The 16,932-nt window shown below is 48.2% G+C and overlaps 3 protein-coding genes across 13 annotated transcripts; all 3 read left to right on the top strand.

Moving 5' to 3' along the window:
* Positions 1-73: 73 nt before the first annotated feature.
* On the top strand, positions 74-1,805 carry LOC125959983 (gastrula zinc finger protein xFG20-1-like). Its single transcript, XM_049693052.1, has one exon. It carries the CDS (start codon positions 177-179, stop codon positions 1,488-1,490), a length of 1,314 nt encoding a protein of 437 aa, XP_049549009.1. The 5' UTR covers positions 74-176; the 3' UTR covers positions 1,491-1,805.
* A 115-nt stretch (positions 1,806-1,920) lies between these two features.
* LOC125959981 (choline/ethanolamine kinase) lies at positions 1,921-13,187 on the top strand. Of its 10 annotated transcripts, none has more exons than XR_007469812.1 (8): positions 1,921-2,750; positions 4,568-4,636; positions 7,869-8,216; positions 8,617-9,173; positions 9,283-9,435; positions 9,508-9,787; positions 9,952-10,467; positions 10,864-11,000. XR_007469812.1 is itself a non-coding variant. In XM_049693046.1 (8 exons), the coding sequence occupies exons 1-8, from the start codon at positions 2,727-2,729 to the stop codon at positions 11,333-11,335; spliced, it is 1,788 nt and encodes a 595-aa protein (XP_049549003.1). In that variant the 5' UTR covers positions 1,923-2,726; the 3' UTR covers positions 11,336-13,187. The 10 variants fall into 10 exon arrangements, 8 of the variants coding, with proteins under 8 accessions (XP_049549007.1, XP_049549003.1, XP_049549001.1 ...); XR_007469811.1 differs by having other exon boundaries at positions 9,952-10,783; positions 10,864-10,991; XM_049693046.1 differs by lacking the exon at positions 9,952-10,467 and adding an exon at positions 11,210-13,187 and having other exon boundaries at positions 1,923-2,750; positions 4,571-4,624; positions 10,864-11,109.
* A 427-nt stretch (positions 13,188-13,614) lies between these two features.
* LOC125959622 (peroxisomal acyl-coenzyme A oxidase 3) lies at positions 13,615-16,932 on the top strand. Of its 2 annotated transcripts, none has more exons than XM_049692449.1 (5): positions 13,615-13,684; positions 14,310-14,425; positions 14,495-16,032; positions 16,094-16,248; positions 16,324-16,932. In XM_049692449.1, exons 2-5 carry the CDS (start codon positions 14,400-14,402, stop codon positions 16,720-16,722), a joined length of 2,118 nt encoding a protein of 705 aa, XP_049548406.1. In that variant the 5' UTR covers positions 13,615-13,684; positions 14,310-14,399; the 3' UTR covers positions 16,723-16,932. The 2 variants fall into 2 exon arrangements, with proteins under 2 accessions (XP_049548406.1, XP_049548405.1); XM_049692448.1 differs by lacking the exon at positions 13,615-13,684 and adding an exon at positions 13,786-14,243.

The raw sequence follows: 16,932 nt of genomic DNA, 5'->3' as shown, positions 1-16,932 counted from the left end.
GGCATTTTAATATTATATTGCCGGATGTTGCTCGACCTTTGGTGGACCCCTCGCGAGCGCGCGGTATGAACTGTCAAAGCTGTAAAATTTTAGTTGTTTGTTTACGCTCCAAGGATTTTGGGTTTTTGTCCGCGTTCCTGAAATTTGCCGAGGCCCCGAAGCCGTTTTCACGCAGCATGGACCTGATAGAAGTTTGTCGCGTTTGTATGAAGCAAGAGAAAATCTACTGGTCGCTGTTCAGCAACTGCAACGTACTGCCGGAAGGATTCACCGCAGCCTATCTGATCACGGAGTGCGTCGGTGTAAGCGTGGAACCGAATGACGGGTTGCCCGAGATCCTGTGCAAATTTTGTTTGCAGGCACTTATCTGCGCGCACAACATACGACAAACGTGCTTCGCCTCCGATCGGAAGTTGAGGAAGAACATCGAAGAGCTCAGCACACTGAAACACGATAAGACGGACATCCTAGCAACGGCAGTGGCGCTCGTGGAACAAGACGAACACCTGGAAACGGTCACCGTAGAGCACTTCACGAGTCCGATGATCATAGAACAGGAGGAACAGCACGAGCAGCAAGAGGAGCAGGAAGAGCAGGAGGAACAGGTGGTGGAGGAGGTGGAGGAAGTGGAGGAGGAGGAGCAGGAGCAGCAGGATGAACAGGAGGAGCAGGAAGAGCAAGAAGTGCAGGACGAACAGGAGGAACAGGAAGAACAGCACATTCCGGAAGAGTGTGGCGCAGAGCTTCAGGTGGACGAAGAGCAGTATGTCGGCGCTGAATCACTAGACGAATTGGTGGAAGAAGGAGACGATATAATTTGCTCGAAAAACGGAAAACTACTGATGGAAGAAGTCGAGTTCCATGAGATGGAGTATTTTGAAGAGACACTAGAGCCTGAAAACACCGTTGGAATGAAGGTGGAAATCGTGGATGACACTATAGTTTCTTCGAATGTTACAGACCATAGATCCTACTCGAAGGTCGGCAGTAGTTCCCACAAGGATAGCTACACTTGCGAAGTTTGCTTGAAGACTTTCTCGACGAAGGGGAACCTCAAATCCCACCTGATTCTGCACACGAACCAAAGACCGTTCGCCTGCGAGTTGTGTGGAGTGAAGTTTGCGAAAAAGGGCAACTACAAGGTGCATCTGGCTCGACATTCGTCCGTGCGCTCGGTCAAGTGTCCCTCCTGTGACAAATCGTTCGTGCACGAGATCAATCTACGGAACCACATGCGGAAGCATACAGGTGAAAAGCCCTTCGCCTGCCAGTACTGTCCGAAAAAGTTCGCCTACCTATCGGACAAAAAGCGCCACGAAGTGAGGCATACCGGCATCTATCCGTTTCATTGTGTAAATTGCGAGAAAAATTTTATCCGAAAGCAAAGCTACCTAGTTCACATTAACAAATGCTATGATGGTACAATATCGCTGGTTGAGTCGGTGGAGGGTCACAGCTCCGACGACAGCCAGCCTTCTGTGGGTCATTAGCGCAATCCCCGCAAAAGCCCAGAGTACTCAGATGCACTGCTTAATAGGATACAAAATTCCAGCCAAACAGAGGTCGAATCTAAGTCGATTCCATGTGTATATTCTCTCTCATAACCGACCTATTGTATGCTAGAGACGTTGACCTCATGAAGGTGTAGCGAGAGTATAGAGTTAGTGAGTTAGTATTAGCTATGATTTCTTTAAACCTAGGCGATAATTTTTTATGTTGACCGTGTTGGATCATCGGGAAACGAGCATTTTGATTCAAATAAAATCAAGTGAAAAAATGACAAAATGTTTATATTTTCAGAGGCTTTTCGCTTCGTATTTCGTCGTTCTCACGCACACATCCAACATATTGTTTCGCTTCTTCTTCGTCCGTTTTCCATTTTTTTTTTCATTTCGATTCCGAACGCCGTCCGAGTAAGAAGTGTTCCGCGTGTTTCCGCGTGTTTTACGGTGATTTTTGAAAGAAGAAAGATTCGCATGTGCCTTAAAATCGCGTCTTTATTTGAAAAGTCGCTCCATGACTTGGTGAAGCAAAGCCATTTTAGCGACTCACAAAAGATAAAGAAAATCTCTTCCGCCCACCGTGTGACTGAGTGAAAGGGTGCGTTTTCCACGGCTCTAGAGAAAGAAAGAAAAAAGAAACAGCAAGCTAAACAGCTGCGAAGCGCACGCGATTGCAGCATATGATGCGGAGTTTTTGAACTGTATAGTTTTGCGAAAAGTGCGCTCGGTGGTTACTTGCTTGTATGAATTTTAATCACCCTCGCTTCGCCGCTGTGCTAGATAAAAGGAAACTCGCTGAGAACCCGTTGTGCGTAGTGTGTGCGTGTGAAGAACGCTGCCTTTTGTGTTTAACTATTTTTAAATCCATCGCAAAGTAAGTGCACCGAAGCACAGAGCAAAAATTACTAGCTAGTGCCTAGTCGGTTTTTTATTCGTGTAACCAAGCAAGCAGAGGCGTCATCGACTTATCAACGCATTTCAAAAACACTGATCGAATTAAAGTTCACCAAGGAAAATCTCCGCACTTCTGCTACTGCTGATGTAACCGGCATCCTAGTGGTCCCCGGATTCGTCTGTGCATTTAGTCGGCTACATCGAAATTAATCGTTACTACCCCCTGAAATCCGGTTTATAGAGGTCAAGCACAAACGTTGACGACACGGGCTGCGAAGTAAAGCGTAGAGCGGACATCTAACCCCGTGGCGAGATAAGATTATACGAAAAATGATGAGTAATCTCATCAAGAAGGTAAGCAGCGAATACCGATTCACCGATATTGACGCGCCGGCGCCGCGTGGCGTGAGCGAGGTGTCGGTGCGCGTAACAGCTGATAGCGGTGCGCGCCCTACTCTCAACTGTTGGTCTATTCGATCGAGATGCGTTCGTTCTCGATGCTTCGATAGCATAGGAAATTCGCATTTTCTTAGGGATTTAAATATAGCGATAGAAATGCCTGGCCAGTGCACTATGCCAAAAACTATTCTCTGCACCGTCCGAGACATTTCCTTAATTTTTTTGAGAAATAGTTAGTCGCTGTGGTCTACAGTTTACCGAGCCGCGGAACGCTCACCCGCTTGTGGCGGCGGGGTTAGTGGCCAACGCTTTCTAAATCGCGCGCTCTACACACAGGTACGACGTAGTAGGCCACGTCCTTCTGGTGTTGCACCATGACTCCTTTGATTCGGAAAAAATACAACGACGCACTACCTCACAGCGCCAGCAGAGAGTATGTTGTTTGCGTACGTGCCATTGAGAACGGTGCCGCATCGTCGACGCTGATCGAGGATAGATTATTGCGGAAGAAGAATCCTTCACCTTTCGAAGCTAGACGGGGTTGAGGAAATTAATTTCTGCCCGTGCAATCATGTTGGAGCTGGAATTGGTTTGCATGTTAATGAGGTACGTTGACAGTGCATTATCAGCTGCGCTGCTTTGGCCTCAGCTTACCGTTTCACTTGGCACCGTCTAATGGCACTTGACTGTGACACAGGTGTGCGTGCTGTCCCGAGGTGATTGAGCTGTCGGCATTGCCTTGATCTAGCGAACTGATTTACCTATCGATATCTCGTTAAACTGGTAAAGAAAGGGGTTTTTTTTTCTTGCAATAGTTTACACTTTTCGAAGAAAGTTCCAGCCACAGAGTTCGTCATCATCGCTCCGTTGCGTTCTGTACCAGCCACGAACACAGTCGCTTTGTTATCTACATCGAGCGTCCGTGTTTAGAAGGAAATGTAAACATCATCATCATCTATCGACACTAAACAAACGAACTAAGGCCACTGCTGGTGTGTTCAACATAAACGAGTCGCGACTAGAGCGTTGCACTCCATCGATCTTAGCCATAAAACTTCTTTATGCCATTATGCGATCAAACAGGGGATCCCAAAAGCATCTAGTACGCGTGGCAACATTAGCAAAACGATCACGCTTCGAATCCTGCGTAACCGGTCGTATAACAGAACCCCGTTATTATCGTCAACCGGAGGCTGTGAATGCTGATCGAATCTTCACGAAACAACCGAGCATTTCGATCACAATGGTTGCCGCTGTCAGCTAAAACGCTCGATGGTATTCCCCGCAACAAAGTACAAATGCTAAGTCTTGGGGCCATTATCATGCGCCAAGCCTTCTCGTCTCAACGGATGTGCGATAAGAATGACAACTCCCATGAATTGTGTTTAATGTCGTTTATCAGTACGGTGCGGTGACGACTGGCGACAAAAATTCTTTGATGATCGCTAGAAAACACAACCATTGTCTCTGTGGTGGGCGCGCGTGTCTCTCCTTAATTACATTGTTAGAAACGTTTTTATACCTTTACGGGGGATGGGAATCTCATAAGAATTCCCCCTTTCCGCGCCAATAACTAACCTTGGCGATTCACCGCGGGATTGAGGGTTTTCGCCACCGTGGTCACGTTGGTCGAAAATGTGATTCATTTGATATTACGGATTGTGCGGACAGTAGTGAGGGTGGGGTGTGGATCATTAATCTTGTATCTAATTACCAGGCTTTTCTTGTATGGTTTCCGTGCTTTTTCTCTTCTTCTTTTCGCCATCATCTAGCAGGTTGTTCCGCCGGGACGAGAGAGCGGACGATCGTTGAAACGCAGATTGCTCGAGGTGATGTACCGTGTTAGTACTGTGCCGAGACGCGGGCCACACACACGCATTCGCTATACGCTTTTTCTTCAACTAATCTGCACCAGCACTATAGCCATTGCAGCAAAAACAAAAACTAATTTCTTTGCCACTTTGCCGCACATATGTTACGCACGAGCGCCATACGATAAGCTCATTAATTGCACCGCCACGAAAAATCCCCCACCAAGAATCGCCAGCATCACGTTTTAATATTTAGCACGCTTAACCCCACCACCGGTCAAAGTCAAACAGATGACGAAATTGCTGGTGGCACTAAGGAAGGGCGGCATGTTTGTTATTCATCCTCGCCATTCTCGCCGCACCACCGAGGAGGATGCCAGACAGGGAAAGACTTTTGGCTTTTGCGATAGTCTGCAAGAAGCCGTTAATAAACAGCTTCTCCTTCGTGACGCATATTTGTACAACGGTTCTGTGTACGGATGCTGGGCGTGTGGCAATCACAGAATCATGTGAAGCTGGCAAGGTAAGCAACGTCCAATTGCTTACTCGCTATCTGTTTGTGACGGATTAACTCTCGTTTGCAAGAGGATTCTCGAGGTTAGCATTATTACTTAACCTTGGGACCGGTGACTCAAGTCGGGCTCGGAATCCCGATAAGTGAGTTTGCTTTCATTAGATACAAGGGCAATAGAAATCAGGTTATATAGAGGGGAAAGAAAGTAAAAAATGTCCCTCTTTTTTCGTATAATTCTTTTAAAAATTCAATTACCACTATAACTGCTCATTCTGCGTCCTCTGGGAAGTAATGAAAAACCAAACGAGTGGTTTGGTGCATGAGAGTCGCACACTGTAACTGAGGACATTGCCAAAGTATATTAATATTTAACTATCGCATGGAGAGTTTCCAAAAAAATATGCATACAATTTGCATTCTTTTGGAATGTTAGCAGTACCTTAATTATGCCTATGCCTTAGAAATTGTATCTAGACGAATCATTTGAATCGCAACTTTACGGAATCGGATTTTTAGCGAATCGGATTTTAGTCATGGTTGTCAGGTAGTAAAAAATCGTACGATCGTCATTGGTACACTTAGTGGCATTTTGTCTAAACAGAGTTGATAATATCAAACGAAAAAACAATCGAGAAATGCAAGAGCTTTGCCCAAAGAAAGAAGACAAAGACATACGTCGAATCTTTGTTCCTTTTGTTAATCGGTTGAGTCAGTCCGAAGTCTCCCCTTACTCACTTTTCAGCTGCTCCAAACCTCAGACCAAACGAATCAATACTATTTGCTTCCATCCATTGTAAGTTTCCGATAACACACGAGTATTTTGAGTAAACTTGCAGTGAGTTCCTGGTCGATCGTAAAGAATAAAAATATGGAAAAGCCCACTAAATACGCATTCTGCAAGAAGTTGTGCGCCCGCTCGATATGAGATTTCATTGCAATCCTACGGAACCTGCAACATTGTATGTATTTTGTTACACAATATTAAAGCTCAAATGGCCGGTTTCAAGCTTTGCAAATGGTCCCATACCATCACCTCCACATGTCACGGCGGCTATTGATGGCTGGATCAATAATGCACTATGCACCACCACCAGAGACCCCGCGGGTGGCTCTGCCACCAACGGATTAACAACGCCAGATAAAGCAAGAGTTTACATTGAGGCAGCGACGGCATTGTACATGCACTGCGCGACCATTGTAGTGGTACATTAATGTTCGCTCGCTCGATATCATTTAAGCCTGTTCAAATTGCTACAATCACAACCCCTGACAATCCTCAAGGCACGCGATGTCGACCGTATGAGGTCCGCTGGATCGATGCGCCAAGAGTTGGTGAAATGCCTTTAGCCTGTCGCCTATGTCAATGTCGATTTGCCTTCTGAAAAAGTCGCTGACTCAGAACGACTTTCGCGGAATGCAATCATAATCCGTTCTATATTAAGCTGTATGTTTCACCTGTGTCTCCGACGGGACAGCATCGGCATCGTACGACAGCCAGCTTGTTCGGTTGTTAAATCATCCGACCTCGCGCTCTCCCTATTCGCCCTCGTATTCTGATCTCCCTCGCTGCGGAAAATGCGCGGGAAAGCAGTGTATTCGGGCCACGTGTTTTTGTTTACGTGCTTCTCGCCGGTTAGTCCTGGCCGTGAGTACAGAGAGCCGCGTCGGCAGCTATACAGGATAAATAGGGTTGGCGACGTATCGAATGACCGAAGACACGCTATGGCCTAGACAGCTGTTGTTTACGCCGCCTTACGGCACACGAACACACAAAGAGGGGGATGGTAGAGGATGACACCGATCGCCGAGAGAGCCGATCCTGGCTGCAATGTTCATTCCCGAGTGCGTTCTCGGTGTACCTCACTGCGCAGGTCCCTCGGATGCGTACAGCAGGTGAAGGGACTGAGGAAGGGAATCCCTTGAGTCAAGTGTCAGACCTGGGTGTATGGCTGTGTGTGACCAAGTCACAGGATTCAAGATTCGAATCCACCCTGGAGGCAGCAAAGTCCTTTTCGCTTGTAAAAGGCATTTCCTCGGTTTAGGTGTTCCTCTGCATTTCCCAGCTTACCCAAAGACCTTTTTCTAGCAATAGTGAACTTGTAACAGGAATTGGTGTTATCCGTTTATTCAAAAAGGTATTTGTCAAGCTTTTGTAGCGCTTCAATGCCTTAAACCAAGACCCCACGGATTACAATAGCATTCTTCGAGCTGGGTTGCGAACCGGTAATCGACCACCACACACCTAGAAGCGCCATCCGCATTTGGTGGCATTTGGGTATTGATTTTTGGCAAGCATTTTCGCTACAGCCACCACTTTGCATCTTCGTTGCGTTATATTCTGAGCACAGGTTCTCTGATAAGAAAACGACCATCGGTGTGTGGCTGTTGCGTTGGGGCGTCGACTTGTTGGTACTCGATCTGGTGACTGGTGCCAAAAGTTTTGTTTTTTAATACCATAAATACCACCCGTGAGGGACACTTTTGGCACTTTTGGGTGTAATTGGGTGTGACCACCTGCCATCAGCGAAATCGTCATCACGAGTGTTATAGGTAGGAGGAGAGCCCCCTTTAGAGGGACCCTGTTGTTGACGCACTCTAATCTGTTTGAAACACATTGAGTTGTAGCATGTGTGTGTGTTTATGTGCACGATAATCATAGTTTGCACGCAGTTCTGGAATGTTCCAATTGCTAATTGTTTCGTCGTCGTCTCCTCCGACACCTCCATCTTCTACTTCTTGTTCCTGTAGGCCAGCTCACCGACCGAGATGCGGGACATCGCGGCTCGGATCTGCCGTGACTATCTGACCGGAGCGTGGAAAACGATCTCGGCGGAGGAGCTGCAGCTGAGGCGCATCAGTGGCGGCCTTTCGAACTTCCTGTACTACGTGAGCCTACCGGATCACCACTACTACAGCCACAACAGTAGCGTCCAGTCACGATCGAATGCAAGCTCCCCGAGAGGTTCCATCAGCGGACCGGACCATCAAGGCGTCATCACGAATACCAGCACGAAGCTGAAGTCGTCATCAAACGGAGGGAATAACAAGCGTGCTCGCAAGGACAGCTACACGGCATGTTTGCCAGAGCCGAAAGAGGTAAGCGAAATGATGGCAAGTTCACCCACACAGCCCGTGAGGTCCACTGTCAGCGATGGTTAAGTAACACGCGGTTACGACGGAGGCGTGTTGCCCCTGCCCTCCTCGACACACCGGTTATCGATGATCTAATAGAGGCGCGAGCGAGACCCGAGGGGGTCTTCGCAACAAGCATCGGTTACCAGCACCTTAAGTTCCGCTGCCTAAGATGGACCCGAGGCACGAGGCATGCTTACAGACGATGTCGCATTGCCAATTTGTCGCCTGATTACCTTGGAATAGATAAGATAATTGTGTGTATTCGAGTGTGCCCGTCCTTCATCTACGCAGATCAATGCCATCAGTGGGGTTGTTACGTCGTAATTAACCGTCTTACGCTCTATGCCATTTTGCGTTTAAGGTACTGCTGCGAATCTATGGACAAACGCACGGTGAACATGCACTGGAAACGATGTTGACGGAGTCGGTCGTATTTACGTTGCTCTCGGAGCGCAAGCTTGGCCCCAAGCTTCACGGTATTTTCCCGGGCGGGCGCATCGAACAGTACATTCCTGCCCGGGCACTGCTGACGGCTGAGTTGGGTGATCCGAAGATTTCGCTCAAGGTAGCGGAACGGATGGCCGCCATTCACACCATGGACATACCGGTGTCGAAGGAACCGGATTGGCTGTGGGCAAAGATGGCCGGCTGGCTGAAGGGTATTGCCGGTACGCTCGAAACGATGGAACGTGATCGGGCTAATGGCAATGCTAACACGTCGCCAACCGCCGGTGGCTTCGGTGACGGGCATACGATGCTGGACATACTGGCCGAGATCGATCTAGCGGCCGAGGTACAATGGTTACGATCGTTGATCTCGAGCGAAGACTTTCCTGTGGTGTTCTGTCATAACGATCTGCAGGAGGGTAACATCCTGCTGCGTCAGGATGAACCATCATCAATGGCCAACTTTGAGTGGTAAGTATAGTGTCGTGCGCGCACGGACGCCATGTGAGGGTTGCAATAGGGATTCATCTTTTCAACGGACTGTTTTTTCCCCCTCTCTCTTTTTCTCTCCACCGAATAGTAATCCGATCGAAGCGTTTGATGAGTCGACCCAGCTAGATTCCCATTTCAGTGGTATCCTCATATCGAGCGGTATCGTACCGACAAATGCAACGGAACCATTATCGCACGGGAATCAGTCCGCTACGATCAGTCTCAACTCGAGGAACTCTAGGTATGCAATCATAGCGCGGTTCAATGTCTGAACTGCTTTAACCGTTTCTCCTTTCTTTTCTTCTACCTACAGAAAGCGATCGCTCGAACAAGACCACATGGAGAACAGTGATCTCGACAATACGCGTGACTCGGTATTGAGCGGCAACTCGCAGCCCCTCTCGGAACCAGAAGCCGGCAGCAACACGGATGGTACGCCGGAATTGATGATCATCGACTTTGAGTACTGTGCCTACAATTACCGTGGTTTCGATCTAGCGAACCATTTCCTCGAGTGGACATTCGACTACACAAATCGCGCCTCCCCGTACTTCTACCACAAGCCTGACCAGTATCCAACTTATGAGCAACAGGTAAGCAAACGCGAATACGAATGTACAGGAGCAGCAGCACAGCACACCCAGCCAGCCAGCCAGTCAGCCACACAGCACAGCCCCACAACTGGTACTGGTGCGCTGGGTGGGGTAAGGGTGGGGAGCTGTCGCTTGTTAGCGATTTCTATTGTTTTTCTCTTCAGTTCAGTCCACGGCGCTGCACACTATTCTATACCAATGCTTCGCAACTGGCGTACGCGTGATGACCGTCCATCTGGCCGTCCGGTCGCGATCCTGGGCCACTCGAAACATACACAAGCACCCACGCACGCTCGTTCGCCCCAAAAAACAAGTATCCGGTCAGTGCCGATTGGCACGCACGGAGCGTCAGTAATGGTTTCTCTCGTTTTAGAAGGGTCCATACTCGCAAGAGAGAGAAAGAGAGAGAACGCGTGTCCTGTATGGCCATGCATTTGGACGTTCTGTATGTGTATTTTGCGGGAAATGTGTGCTGTTCTCTGATCTCGTTGGGATGGTTGGACAATCACCACGATCACAACCACTGACGAAGATGAGCATCAATCCAGCGTCAGCCGAAAAGCTGACCGTGGCCCAGCAGCAGCGGAAACAACAGAGGCAACTCCAATCCGATCAGTTGGTCGCAGGCTATTGTGGCCGTTTGTGGTGATCGTTAGTGCATCACGCTGTGCCCATAAGAAGTAGTAGCATTTTCTCATTTGTTCCCTCCCACTCACCCACTCACTTACTTTCCTACTTCCCCGGTCATTCATCCGTCGCTGTTGTGTTGTGTTATTTTTTTTAGTACCATTTTTGTTCCCATGTTCCGTCAATGTATCCCTTTAAAAGCTCCGTATCATCTATTCACTATAGTAAATCCCGAAACATAGACCCAGAGACGCACAACAAAACGAATGAATGATATGGTCGGTGCAGTGGCGTTCGATTTCGCACACCGTCTCGTCCGCACTACACCTGTTTTTCTGCCCTCTTACTGAACTAATGTTGCACCGGAAGGTCCGGGCTTACTTCTTCCATACGCTCCATGGGTCACTAATGGTCATTTTGTTTGTTACTCTGCTGTTTTTCCACTCTAGGAAAAGTTCATCATCCAGTACTTGACTCATTTATCGTGCCCGGGAGATGCTCGTACCAACAAAACCGATGAGGAGGACGAGGACGACCTGGACGAACAGGATCGAGTGTCGGAAACTGGTAGCAGCACTATGGACGAGGTAGAGCAGATACGCCGCGAAGTGCAGTGCTTTACGATGGTTTCGCATCTTTTCTGGAGCCTCTGGGCTATCGTTAATGTGTATCAGCAGATCGAGTTTGGTTATATGGTATGTTATTAGTCGTTATATTAGTGGTAGAATGTTATATTTGTGGTAGAAATTTAAATCATTACATCCAATGCCAACCATTACACCACTTCCATTACAGGAGTATGCCGCGTGCCGGCTAAAGCAGTACCGTTTGGCAAAGAAGTTCTACACCGAGATGATGATGGGAACCGGTAGTGGCAGTGATGGCTCGCACAAGGCACCGTCCGTTGATCCGGAGAAGTAAGGTGCGGAGTATATTGTCGACTCTACGCTGCCACTCCATGATTACGATAGTACGCCTTCATCATGGCTCTTCGTCTCCGGAAAACTGATGTGGAATCTCTGCTCTCCAGGATGCCCTTCGCTGGTTTGCGATGGCAACTCAATTGGCTGTTATTAGCTTGGATAAATGTAAGGCTGGCATCATAGGCAGTTTAACTCTAAACTAGGGCCACTGGCAAGTGTGCTGTGATTGGATCGGATCGGATATTACAGACAGCCAGGAAATTCAACCCAAATGCACTCGTGGATTGTTTTGCAATACCATCAGTTTATAGGCAGTATTAGGTTAGACCATTGCTAGGGGGGATAGTTTATTGAAAAATTCTCTATATGTCTCCAATCGGAGGGAGCGCCGTTCTTTATTTATTAACATACCAGCCTGTAGTATAACCAGTGACTGAACCCGCAAAACTGCAATCGAGACTCTGGGAACCTGGAACCACATAATTGCTGCTCTGTGGCAGTTTAAATGTAGTAAGCGTTAATTGTGAGCTGCTACTTGCCCAGAAAGGCACGAATACGCTTGACGAGAAAAAGGCGAAAGCCAAACTAAACCAAAACCCGGCCAATGAGGCCCCCCAAAAATGAAAAAAGAATGGAAGGTGATAGAACAAAGCAGCAATAGGAAAAGGAACAATGAGAACAACATATTTTTGCGATTTTAATTAAAACGACCTGTGTTTAAAATTAAGTTAATGACCGATAAGCATCTAAGAGAACTAGGATTTAATAAAAAAAAGTTTTTTGTTTCTCGTGACCGAGACCAATACTTTAACGATCACCGCCACTCTCTGCTGTAGGAGTTTCTAGTTGCCACGTGAGCCGCCAAAGGCATTAGATGTTTAATAGTAGGTAGTAGTAGGCCAAACTCAGCATGTTCTATGCTATAGTGACCATTCCAGCGTATGTGTGTTGTGCTGTTAGTGTGATTCTGGGTCAAGGTTGAACAGGGTTTTCATAATGGACCACATAACGGGAAGTGGATACGAGGGATTTAATGGATTTTTGATGTTAAATCGGGAACGCGAACTTTGACTGAGACGCAGTATGTAACGAATACGAGAAGTAGTTCACGCTCACCGACACGCTGGGAATGTAGCGTGCCCAAAAGGCAGGTGGCAGTTCCTCCTATGGTGCCTCATTACGAAAAACATTAAACATATCATAAATGTAATGAGAGCTCTACTACACATCGATGATGCACAGGCGATACTTGCCTGTATTAGCATCCTGCACCTTATCTCAATGCTCGCCGCACCGAAAATTCGATTCGATAGAAATTAATTAATGGCACGACTTACGGAACGATGGTCAGCGGTAGATGAAGGAGAGGCGAGATTTTAGAGAAAAACTGAAGTGACTGAAGATTGAAAGCACTGTCTCTCCGCTAGTCTTTCATAAAATGATCCTTATTCAAATGATACAAATTCCGTTAACAGTAGCAAAAGTGAGAATTATAACAGCTTTGCGTAATCGGCTAAACATGACTCCGTGATAAGTAGAGATGGTGGCGTCTATTAAATGATTTCTCCTGTAATAGATAGGTGTAGGTGGTTGAAGTGGCGAATGGAAAGCTCACTCGCATCCATAGGGTTTTCTCTCCAGTGGTATGTTGGTACGTTGTGAATGTCCTCCGTGTAATTGTATGGTTTCCCGTGATATTGGTAATGTTTGAATGGTAGTAATATCTTTTCATAGTTAGCGCTAGATCATCCAAATTTGATCGATCCATTGATCCAAGACAAAATACGCAAGAACAAACACACAAATACATGTACTAAGCTAATAAAGAAATGCATGCTCGGCTCATCTTATCCGCTTGGTTGTTGCAACTGCATCATCAATGTGTAATCACGATGTTTCCGAAAACTGATTGGAGTCTGGAACTATGTCTGGAAAAGGGGTTAATGCAATGTTCAATTTTCCATAAGTATGTGCAGTACTCTTGGATGCTAATCAGGAAAGGTGAGAATTACATAGGATCCTATTAGCAGATGGTATGCAATGTGGTCCGTTGATGTTCGAGGGGCCCAAAAGCGGCCAGTTTTCTGGATCTGCCATACAAAGTGGCCCGTTAAACATTAAGGGGCGACATTGCATACCCTCTGCCAATAGGGTGGTCGCTGTTAGACGCCCAACAGCAGGCTGTGTCGCGTACAAGCAATGCGCAATCTTATCATCGGCTTCTTTACGCAAAAGGCCCTATGACCCCACGACTCAGAATGCTTTCATTACAAGTTCAACGACGTACGGACCAGTACACGCGGTGCGTTCGTTCCAAGTTCCAACATCAGGAAGCAGCTGATTCGCGGTAAAGTTGAATATTATGTTGTAAACGATACATAATGGGGATTTCTATTGCTTGAGCCAGTGATTGATAAGGTGTTCCGCATAGTAGTTTCGATTGTCGGGAATCTTTTCATGATTTCACTATCATGCAACTATCCACCAGTTCCATTACGTTCCGTTCTGTTCATGAATAATTTTCCAACCTTTCTCCCAGGGAGGGGTTCAACGTTCAAATCAGCGGCAGCCCTCACGCACTCGTTACGCTGGTTCGTGCTGCTTGGTGGGGTTTGTTTGTGGTGCGTAGTTGTTTTGCGCAAAGCCAGAGGGAGGTGGCCCTGAGAAGAGTTGTCGTCGGATGATAGTGATACTATCGCGGATCGTCCCAGATTCTTGCGAATCTTGGCCGCTTTAGGTGTTTTTGAAGTTGTTGTGTGGAAGAGGCAGGCTTTGTGCGAAAGGCAAAGTGCAATCGAGTTGGTGTATCACGCAGTTTGCTTGTTCCGTTGTTCGCTCCAATGATTTGCAGAAGATTAACCTTGATAGCGAGCAGATATCGTGTGGGGCAATATTGGAGTGATAAGGTTGTGCTTTGGAGCAGGAACAACGAAAAAAAACTAACTCCCGCTCCCCTCTTTCTCCTCGAACAGGCGTTCAGCAACAAATCTTCTTCTTCTTCTTCAGCTAATTCAGCAAAATCAGCTGACATCCACCCAAAACAACAACAAACGCCATCTAGGATGAGTGGATTCAACACGATCGCTCGGTACGACGGTGTGGCATGCCGGAGATGGATTTAAATGTTAATTGCTTCTTCTCTGCTTTACTCCCGCAGACCTTCGGAGCACGGGAAGCTGCTGGATAACAAGACTTACTTCCCCGATCCACCGGCACGCGGCCCACTGACCCGGTACCGGCAGCAGGCAACGGTCGATTGGCGTAAGGTGAAACTGGCACTGAACGATGAGGCCTCGCTGGTACTACAACACCGAGTATGGAGCTTTGCCAGTAAGCATCCGCTCTTTGTCCATCCAAACCATGTGCTCACGATGGACGAGGAGCGCCACCTTGCAACGAAGCGGATGTATGTGGTCCAGAACGAGCGTATGTTCACGATCGTCGACTACCTGGAACGACCGGATCTAGCACCACACTATCACCAGTCGTGGATCGCCTACGAACCCAGCATGGCCGTTAAGTACTCCCTCGGTTTCGGTATGTTTCCCTCAGTCATCAGGACACTAGATGTGGGCCGGTTGGATGACATCGTCGAAAGAAATGCGGCCGGCGAGTATCTGGGTGCGTTTGGATTGACTGAGATTGCTCACGGTACGAACGCGAAGGGTATGCGTACGACGGCAACGTATGATCCGGCGGCCGGTGAGTTCGTGCTACATACACCGGATTTTGAGGCAGCCAAATGCTGGATCGGCAACCTGGGCAAAACCTGTACCCACCTCATCGTGTACGCTCAGCTCTACACCGCCGACGGACAGCACCATGGATTGAATGCGTTCGTCGTACCGGTAAGGGATCCGGCTACACTACAGGCGTACCCCGGGGTAACGGTCGGTGATCTCGGTCCGAAGGCGGGCCTGCAGGGAGTAGACAATGGCTTCGTGATGTTCCGGCAGTATCGCATACCGCGCGAAAACCTTTTGGCCAGGACGGGGGATGTGGATGCGGAGAGTGGTGCCTTCGTCTCACCGATCAAGGATCCTAGCCGCCGGTTCGGTGCATCACTCGGAGCGCTCTCCGGGGGCCGCGTCAGCATCTGCGGTATCGCCAATGTGTACCTTACGAAGGCGATCAGCATTGCGTTGCGCTATTCGGCCGCTCGAAAGCAATTCGGACCGGACGATGGTAGCGACGAGGAGTGGCCTGTTCTCGAATATCAGTCGCAACAATTCCGCCTGTTCCCACATCTGGCCGCAAACTTTGTGGTACGAGTGTTCAACCTATGGTTCGCCAAAGCATACGGTGATATGCAGCTAGCGATGCTGGGAGGAGAGAATGTGGCCAGCATCGGTATGGAAGTGCATGCGCTATCGTCGGCCGCTAAACCCGTCTGCACCTGGGCAGCCCGCGATGGTGTGCAGGAGTGCCGTGAAGCGTGCGGTGGCCACGGTTACTTGAAGTTGTCGACGATCGGTGATCTACGCGGTAACAACGACCCCAACTGTACATACGAGGGCGAGAACAATGTGCTCATCCAGCAGGCCTCCAACTGGTTGCTTAGCGTACGGGCTAAGGGCAACGATCGGTTTGCTCAAGTGTCACCACTCGGATCGGCCACATTCCTCGCTCACTGCGACCAAATACGGGGTCGACGGGCTACCTGGGCTACGGCAGCGGAAGCCGGCATATTATCCAGTAAGTATTGTCCACAGACCTTTGTGGTTCATCTTTTTTCATGCTCCTTATTATGCGACAGATCTGATCAGCGCGATGGACTGGCTGGTGGCGTATCTGCTGGAGGAAACGTACCACAAAGTGACGGAACTGAAACAACGAGGCAAATCTTCATTCGAAGCGCGCAACGATTCACAATCCTACTACGCGCGGACACTTTCGATCGCTTACGGTGAGGTGAGTATCGATGATGCACGTTGGCGCTTGGCTTGTTCCTGCATGGTCACACTAATCATCGCTCATCTTCCGTAGCGTATGTTGTTGCAAGTGTATAGCAACTTTTTGGCGAATCTGGAACCCGGTAGCGAGCGGCAGACACTGGAACGGCTCGGTGTCCTGTACGGTGCCGGTATTGCGCTCAAGCACGCCGGACTGTTCTATCAGGGTGGTTACTTTGCGCAGCAACCAAACGGAATGGCACTACTGCAGCAGGTGGTACTTGATCTGCTGCCGCTGATCAAACGCGAGGCGATCGCGCTGGTAGATGCGATCGCACCACCAGATTTCATTCTAAATTCACCGCTCGGTATGAGCGATGGGGACGTATATCGGCACATGGAATCGGCTATCATGCAGGCACCAGAAGCACTCGAGCGGCCCAAATGGTGGCGTGACGTCGTGCACCGTGACTATATCCAATCGAAGCTGTGAGCTGTAAAGGGAAGATGGTGGTGGAAAAAGGAACAAATTATTTGTTGTTAATAGATTAGTTATATTCCTTAAATATCATTATTTTAGTTTTGATAATATACAAGCCAAATAATAAAGGTGCGAGGACCAGGACTGGACCAGGGCTGGGTTGTTGCGGGATTTTCTACAACTGGTTGGTCTCATCTTATTTGAAAAGAAAGCTTTTAAGAT

This window comes from Anopheles darlingi, chromosome 2 (assembly GCF_943734745.1).
Source record: "Anopheles darlingi chromosome 2, idAnoDarlMG_H_01, whole genome shotgun sequence".
Taxonomy (NCBI): domain Eukaryota; kingdom Metazoa; phylum Arthropoda; class Insecta; order Diptera; family Culicidae; genus Anopheles; species Anopheles darlingi.
This window is presented reverse-complemented; position numbering and strand designations above follow the sequence as displayed.

Coding starts and splice junctions, on each gene's coding strand:
- LOC125959983 (XM_049693052.1), top strand. CDS start 177: ATGGACCTGATAGAAGTTTGTCGCGTTTGTATGAAGCAAGAGAAAATC.
- LOC125959981 (XM_049693043.1), top strand. CDS start 2,727: ATGATGAGTAATCTCATCAAGAAG. Junction 9,436..9,507: donor CTCAACTCGAGGAACTCTAG/GTATGCAATCAT, acceptor TTCTACCTACAG/AAAGCGATCGCTCGAACAAG. Junction 9,788..10,863: donor ATCCAACTTATGAGCAACAG/GTAAGCAAACGC, acceptor TTTCCACTCTAG/GAAAAGTTCATCATCCAGTA.
- LOC125959622 (XM_049692448.1), top strand. CDS start 14,178: ATGATTTGCAGAAGATTAACCTTGATAGCGAGCAGATATCGTGTGGGG. Junction 14,426..14,494: donor GGATTCAACACGATCGCTCG/GTACGACGGTGT, acceptor TTACTCCCGCAG/ACCTTCGGAGCACGGGAAGC. Junction 16,249..16,323: donor TTTCGATCGCTTACGGTGAG/GTGAGTATCGAT, acceptor CATCTTCCGTAG/CGTATGTTGTTGCAAGTGTA.